Source organism: Myotis davidii, unplaced genomic scaffold, assembly GCF_000327345.1.
Source record: "Myotis davidii unplaced genomic scaffold, ASM32734v1 scaffold1949, whole genome shotgun sequence".
Lineage (NCBI taxonomy): Eukaryota > Metazoa > Chordata > Mammalia > Chiroptera > Vespertilionidae > Myotis > Myotis davidii.
In genome coordinates, this window is record NW_006300366.1 from 986,732 (window position 1) to 994,806 (window position 8,075).

Genomic DNA, 8,075 nt, shown 5'->3' on the forward strand with positions numbered 1-8,075 from the left:
TGAGTCAAACCAGCTAGGCTGTTCCTGACCTTTTATGACTAGTTCTGCTTCTCCTTCCATTCTGTTAGCTTCCCACCACACCCCTCTAATAATTTCCCTTTTTGTTTAAGTTCATTAGAACCCGTTGTTATTTCTTGCAACAACAAAAAAACTTCAATTGATCCAAACACCTACCTTGCAGTGCTGTAAGGATTAAGTGATTAAATGAAGTTTGTAAAGTGCCCAACCCAGTCCTAGCAGCATAGCAATCAGTAATGGGCGGTAGCTATCTATAAGTTAACAGGGTGGGGGCCGAGGGGGCATGGCACCGGGAGGAGGAGGGAGATTGTCATTGGTTTTGGTTCCACTGAGAAATCTTCCCCCAAGAGGTAGTTGAAGGACCACAGAAGGGAGGGAAGTCCAGGCTATGGTATGCTCATTTAATCAAAATGTCTTTATTGAAACAGAATGATAGAGCAAGAAAGAATGAGGTCTGGGAGGATGTCTTTGGGCACAGGATGAAGCCCAGACCAGGTGGTTACAGTGTGGAGCTCTCTCCCTGTCCCCTGACTCTTGCCAAGGAAGTGAACACAAAGCAGCAGGGAGGAGATGGGGGTAGGGGCAGCCCTCTGAGCTCTACTTGATGGCTGGCCTGAGGTGCCTCTGAGCCTCCCAATCTTCTTACCAGGCAGGGCCTTATGTCACCTTTCCGTACAGGCCAGCCTCCTGCCAGGGTGCTCAGAGGCCACTCAGAGGGCAGGGTTGGGGGTGGCAAGCAGCGGGACATGGTCACAGCGGTTAGGGGGTGGCTGCCGCAGCAGAGAAGGCCGGCGGCACAGCTCCCCGTCCCGGAGCACCTCAGGCAGGAGCTTGCGCTTGGTTTCCGGCAGAAGCATGATGCTGAGGATGCAGAGAAGGGCACAGGCCGCCAGCACTACATGCTGCAGGAAGGCTCCATGGCCCATGTGGAGGCGCTGGGCTGGATCACTCAGCCCTCCAAGTGCCCCCAGTGCCATGATCAGGCCCAGGCCTCGGCCCCTGGGAGAGATGGAGTTGGCACTCAGCCTCTAGCTGTGGGAATCACCCCCACCCTTCTCCAGCAGCCTTCCCTCCTTCATCCCTTGGGCTTTGTCCTTGATGGATGACCGGGAGGCCTGGCCCTGCCCCTGGCAGCACCCTTCCTCTCACCGGACGGTGGTGGGGATGACTTCAGAAGCAAGGAGGGTACTGAGGACTCCAGCGGCTTGGGAGGAGAAGAGGCCAAGGACAGAGAAGGTGGTGATGGCGGCCTCGTTCAGATCTGAAGGACCAAGGAGGAAGCGTGAATGGAGGCGGGAGACCATGCTTGGCCTAGTCCCTCGCTTCCTCCCCTCGCTTCCTCCCCTCTCTTCCTCCCCTCGCTCTCTGATCCTGTACATTGCTGTATGGGCTCTGGGCATTCACTAATTGATTGGGAGAACAGAGAGGGTGTGTGGCCAGGGAAGGACTGTGGAGATCTGGGCAGGGGCTGGTCTTGTCTTAAGAGGCCTGTGCAAGCAGCAGTGGCTGAGCCTGTCTGAGGCTCCTCTGCCTGGGTTCCTTTGCTGAGCCCACACGATGGGGAAGGGAGGATGCTCACAATCCCACAGGCCCAGCAGGACCAGGGATGCAATGCCCGTGAGAGTCATCAAGAGAAGCAGGATGCCCCGGCGGCCAAACCGGTCCACGGTGACTCCCAGGAAGACGCAGGCCAGGGCCGCTGTGCCACTGGCTAGCAGGGAGCACAGGTAGAAGTCCGATGGGCTCCCTCCTCCTCCCACGGGCTGGTAGCAGTGGCGAATGGCGTGGGCGATAAAGCTGTGAGAAGGAGTGGGAAAACAGAAGGGTGCCTGCATCCCCACCCGCAGCTTTCCACAGCCCTGGCTGCCCTCTGTGGGGGTCCTCAGGCCTCCCCCCACCAGTCAGCCCCCATCCCAGCTACTGGCCTGGCCCTTGGCTCAGACCCCAGGCTCACTTGGTGAAGCCCAGGATAAGCAGATTTTTCCAGATGTTGCGGTAGTTGAGGAGGGATGCCAGGGAAAAGGAGGATGTTGCAGGGAGAGGGCAGGTGTTCTCCAGGTCTTTGGGAGAGAGAAAGAGAGGAGCTGTCTGTTAAAGGAGCAGCAGAGAACCCAGGGTCCTCCCACATGAGTGGTGGGACCTTGGGAGAAGGTGCACAGCTATAACCATGCAGAGGGCACCGTCATGTGTGCATGTGAGAGAGCATCTGTAGGGACCCCTGTCTCCTACCCTGCAGGGCCTCCTGAGCTTCCTCTCCCAGCATCTGCCCATGGGGCCGGTTCCGCTCAGCCAGGATCCTCAGCACCGATTGGGCTTCCTCAATCTGTCGCTTCACTATCAACCATCGTGCAGACTCCAGAAACAGACCAGGCCAGCTGAGGGCAGGGATGTGGGGTACACAGTGAAGCCTCCCATCTTCTGACACAGGGATGGGAAACTGCCCCCCTCTGAGGGGCTGGGGCTGGGGTAGGCCTGAATAAGGGGTAGTGGAGAAGAGGGGGGGTCTCTGGGCTAGAGCTAAGCTGGAGGGGAAGATGAGACCGGACAGCAGGTGGAGGGTGATACTGACCCATAAAACAGGAAGAGGATGCAGGGAGCGGTGATCATTCGCTGCAGAAATCGCCAGTCCTTAGAGACAAGGGCCAGGCCCAGGAACAGGAAGTGCCCCCCCACCCCAACTAACTCCCCTGCCAGGGCCACCCGAAGCCTCTGGGTTGGGTCGCACAGCTCCAGGCCTGGAGATACAGCAGGAACAGGGAGGAGAGGTCAGGGAGGAAGGAGGCATGGGAGAGAGAGAGAGGGAGGGAGGAGGACAGAGAGTGAGGTCAGACCCTGATTGGAGGCTGCAGCTGTCGCCTCCCACAGACTAACCTCTAAATGGCAAAGTGGAGAGATTATTCAGTCCTCTCTCCTCTCCTGTTCAAAAGTGGGAGGGCTGGAGGGTCAGAGTCCCTGATGGGTATTCAGCATTCCCAATTACAGGCCCTTTCACATCAGACCTTATATAACCTTCATATCAACCCTTGTTCAAGGTCACACAGCTAGTTAGGATGTCATTTTAAAAATAGGACTATTCCCTGACAGCAGTAAGTCTAGGGAAAGGAAATCCTTAAAGATAGTGGAAGGAGATGGGTGTGGATAGATGAAAGACCCCTGGATCCTTCAAAGGCCTGGGCAGTAAGACAGCTTAGAGTCTGGACAGCTGAAATTTGGGGCTGAAGATGGGACTGAGAGGACCCTAGGGGGCAGTGGGAATGGCCTGTGTTGTACACAGGCAGGGGTGAGCCCCAAGGGAAGGACGTCTTTAGAGGGTGCCACTCACGCATCAGGTAGACACCAAGGTCAACACCGGCAAGGAGGAAGCCCAGGAGGAATCGAAGGGCCATGACACCAGTGGAGGAGCCTGCAGCAGCCCCTCCCACTCCACAGGGGCCCACCAGCCCCAAGGTCAGCAGCACAATCCCACGACGGCCAAACCTGGAAAGTGTGCAGGGCCTCTGGTCACCCAGACTCCCTGGGGAAGGCATCACTGAGTGGGGCCCAGTTGCCCAATTCACAGCTGTAGGTATGAGGATGAGGCCTTGGGAGAAAGAGTTGGACTGAGGCTAGAGAAGATGGACGGGATTGGGGCCATGGGTAAGCAATGTCTGGCAACCAGGCACTGGGGTATGGCTATGGTTCTGTGTGGGTGGGATCAGACTCTTGTGGATGGGGCCATTGATCAGAGCTTAGGGCATTTCTCTGTGGAAGTGAGACCGATCATCAGAGGGGATGGGATATTGCTTAGGGGACTTGGAACCATTCATCCTTAGTGCTAGAGGTCAGTTGGGATGAAGCTTGTCTCGTTCAGGCTGGTCAGAGTAGATGGGGCCATTGATATATGTGTGGGGTTGGAGTTACTGATCAATGGAGGTGGGTCCATTGGCCACTTGTGCCTGGGCATAGTATTGGTCAGTGAAGATGGAGCTATTGATCTTAGGGAACTGAGTAATTGATTTTGGGGGGTGAGGCCATTGTCCCATGGGGTTGGGGCATGGGTCTGTTTGTCCATAAGGATGGTGAGTGGAAATGGGGCCACTGGCCAGAAGATGGAGCCACTAATCCATGGGCATGGAAATATTAATCCATGGGTTAGGACTATGGATCAGTGGGGATAATTCCTAATCTTGAAGATTGGTCAATTGATCTTTGGGGATGCAGCCATTGACTCATGGGGTGGGGAATCTTATTCCATGTGGGTGGGGCTATTGTTCAGTGGGGATGAATCTATGAATCCGGGGGGATAATCGGTAAGGATTGGATCACAGACCAGGGGAAATTAGACTAATGGTCAGTGATGATGGATAGGGCTACTGATCCTTGGAGGCTAGGCTATGATCTTTGGGGATAAGACAAAAGATCTATGGGGATGAAGATTGGGATCGCTGGTCATTGGGAGTAATACTATTGACCCAATAGAGTGGGGCCATATTTCCATGGAATGAGTTTATTGATTAATGGGGCTAAGGCTACTGAATTTAGAAGACTGAATTATTGGTCTTAGGTGATGAGGCTATGATTTCATAGGAATGATGCTACTGGTCTGTGAGAGTGAGACCATTAATGCATGAGGATGGGCTGTTGACCTATGGATTTAGAATAATTTGCCCAAAAGGATGTGTGACTACTGGGCAGTAAGGATAGGTATTGATTTTAGGGAATTGGATTATTGAATGTTGGGTTGCCTTTGATCCATGAGAGTTGAGCTATTAATCAATTTGGATAGGACTGTAGATTAAGTAGAAATTAGTCTAATAATCCATGGGATGGTGAGTGGAGATGGAGCACTTGGTTAGTGGTGATAGTATTGAGAATCAGAGGAGATGGGAGTTCTGATTCCTGGGGAAAGCTATTGGTTGGTGGGGATAAGCTGATCCTTGAGACGAGGCCACTGATTCATGGAAAAGGGGTGTTTGGTCTGAGAGGATCTGAGAGCACTGAAGACCCATGAGGATGGAGCTTTTAATTTCTGGAGGGAGTGGTGCTATTGTGGTCATTGATCCATGGGGATTGGAATATTGACCCATGAGGGTGGAATCATTGTTTATAGAGTTGAACTATTGGTCAATGGGAATGGGGTTGATGACAGTTAGGAATTAACATAATTATCTTTAGAAATGAGGCCATTGAGATGGAGCTAGTAGTCCACAAGGATGGGGGCTATTAATGGGGATGAATCCATTAATCTAGGAGGATGGTGAGGGAGGCAGTTAGTGATGATAGGAGCAATAGAGGAAGAGCTAGGACTTTTTATATGTAGAGATAGGATTTTTGGTCATGGAGATGGAGCTATGTGTCCGGAGATGATGCCGTTGATCCATGGATATGGGGAATTGGGGTGAAGTCATTCCCTGGTGCAGAAGGAGTATTTCTTGATGGGGAGTGCAGCTGAGACAGGGGTGGGGAGGCATATCATTGAACAGAAGTCCTGAGAAGGCTGCAGAGTCCAGCGACTACTCTTCGGCCTCTTGCCAACACCAGCTGCCTGGGCTAGCCTGCCTAGCACCCCCTCCTCTCTGCTTGCCCTGTCCCTGGCAGCCCTCACCTGTCCGCAGGGTAGCCCAGGAACAAGTAGCCGGAGGCAAAGCCCAAGATGAAGAGGATCTGCTCCAGGATCACCTGCCAGCCCAGGTCACACACCAGATCCCACTGGGGATGTGAGAGGGATGGAGTGGGTGTGAGGCCCTGAGTGGGTGGCTCCCAGCCCGCCCTCAGACCCGGAGCCCACCCAGGCGCCTCACCTGGCCGATGGCATTGGTGGTGAGCACTGGCAAGCCGTTGTAGTCCCAGTCCTTGAGACAGTGGTTGAAGTCCGGCGGGGCAAAGCCACTGCACGAGGGGTCTGTACTGGTGGCGACACGGCTGGCGACGCTGGCTGCAATCGCGGCGCTGGCGACGCCAACACCGCTGGCGTTGGGGGGCTGCTCCCAGCCAGAGGCGTTGGGGGCAAAGCCCCCGTAGTGGCAGTGCAGTGGGGGCGCCAGCGTGAAGATGGGGTCCGAGGCCAGGCCCAGCGCCACGAAGAGCACAGGCAGGCAGCAGAGGCCGAGCTGCAGCTGCTGGCCCCCACCCAGCGCCCCTATCTGGGCAAGCAGCGCCTCGAAGCTGAGGGGGCCGGGAGACGCTCGCTCTCGCGCTCTCCCTGCAGCTGCTCGGTGGGCACCGCATCTCCGAGGGTTCCGACCTGCTTGCGGGGTGGGGGGTGGGGCGGGGAGAGGCAGAAGAAGGGTGAATGGGAGAAAACTGCAAAGCAAGGGAAGAGGGTGGGCGCTCGAGCGAGGAAGGTAGTCAAGGGCCGGGGATGCGCGGAGGAAAACGCCAGGCGCCGGTGCGGAAGGTGATGGCGTAGCCCTCAGCGCGCAGGCACTTACTCCGTTGGGGTTGGGGGTGATCTCTACATTGCTGTCGATTTTGCTGCCGCCCCCGCCATTGGGCTCCGGGGTCCCGGTGGCCACCCGGGGAGCCAGCTTGTCGACCTCAGGGGCCCTGCGGGGCCTCGCCGAAAGGATGCGCTGTCCTCTGGCCCAGGGGTGCGCTGGGTGCCCGGACACAGAGCCCAGAGACCCCGCTCTGCAGCTCTGCAGCCGCGGGCGCCTCCTTCGTCTCTGCGATCTCAGCGCCGATTTCTCCTCCCCTTCCTCCAGACTCTCCTCCCCTTCTCACGTCAGCAGAACCTTCGGTCCAGACTCTTCGTCAGACAGAGGAAGGGGGGCCAGGGCCCAGGAGAGGGAGGGGACGGGCTCTGTCTCTGGTCCCTGCGTCTGAGGGCTATTGCGGTAAAAAGGGAAAAAAGCTGAAGGATAGTAGCTAACCCGCAGAGGTGGCAGAGATTCCTTCTTTGCTTCCAGTTCTTTCTCATCAACTAGCCACCCACCCATCCATCCACTCATTCATTCATCAAGAAAATTTATGAAGCTTCTACTCGGTGCTTGGCCTTGTGCTAGGCTTGGATATAATAGAATGAACAACACACCTTGGAGTTGCTTACTGGGGGGGCAGAAGAGTGTAATGACAATTACAGTACAGGACATGCATGTGGAGGGCTGGGCTGGGCGCTGCGCTCAGCCCTGCTGCCCTCCTGCACAAGACCACTTCTCCATGTTTCACTCTGTTGAGGTACCATTTCTCAACAGCATTTGGCCACCCCTTCCTCTAAGTGCTTTCTTCCTTGACTGCTGAGTCCCACATACTCCTGGTTTTCTTTCTCTCTTTTTTTAAAGTTTTTTTTTCAAAGAAAGTTTAAAAAAATATTTTTATTGATTTCAGAGAGGAAGAGAGAGGGCGAGAGAGATACATCAGTGATGAGAGAGAATCACTGATTGGCTGCCTCTAATAGGCTTCCTACTGGGGATGGAGTACACAACCCAAGCATGTGCCCTTGACCAGAATTGAACTCGGGATCCTTCAGTCCATAGGCCGATGCTCTATCCACTGAGCCAAACCAGCTAGGGCTTGATTTTCTTTCTCTTGCTCTTTTCTTCACTGCAGGCTCATCCTCTTCATCATCACTCAGTGTCTGATTCTGAGGCTTAGTCCTACCAAGACCTCCTCGTAGCTCACACTGTTCCCTGCACCCGGGGATCTCGCCCATGCCCACAGCTTCACCCTCAATATAAACAATACAAACCAACACATATCTGGTCCCCAGATTTACATTTCCAGCTCCTGTTCCTGAACCACCTCCCGAAAGTCAGGTTTGCGTGTCCAGTGCACTAGTAAGATAAACACTGAAACAATGGTGCTTGGAGATCAAGGTTTATTTGATTTGGCCAAATCAAGAAGACAGAAGAGCAAGAGCTCTCAAATCCATCTTCCGAAAAAAGCAATAGTAGTTTTTGTGCAGCTAGGGAGTAGGGGAGGGGGCGTTTCAGGGAACCGAGGGAGAAATCTGTTTCTCCAGTCACTGTTGACCATCAGTTTCACTCCCACCTCTCATCTGAGTCCGACCCTTGAAGCCTTCTTCTTTGACCTCGTACCTTGGATGGCTCATAGGGACCTCAAACCCCATGTGGCCACGC

General features: G+C 54.6%; 1 protein-coding gene across 1 annotated transcript; it reads right to left on the reverse strand.

Annotated features, from left to right (window-relative positions):
- Positions 1 to 412: 412 nt before the first annotated feature.
- SLC22A17 (solute carrier family 22 member 17) lies at positions 413 to 6,179 on the reverse strand (the record flags this gene model as incomplete). The annotated part of the gene is made up of 9 exons (XM_006776819.2): positions 413 to 1,017; positions 1,168 to 1,279; positions 1,598 to 1,815; positions 1,973 to 2,078; positions 2,248 to 2,393; positions 2,588 to 2,753; positions 3,341 to 3,495; positions 5,603 to 5,706; positions 5,799 to 6,179. Coding segments are annotated over 9 exons (1,677 nt in total), but the record flags the coding sequence as incomplete, so codon positions are not given.
- Positions 6,180 to 8,075: the final 1,896 nt, after the last annotated feature.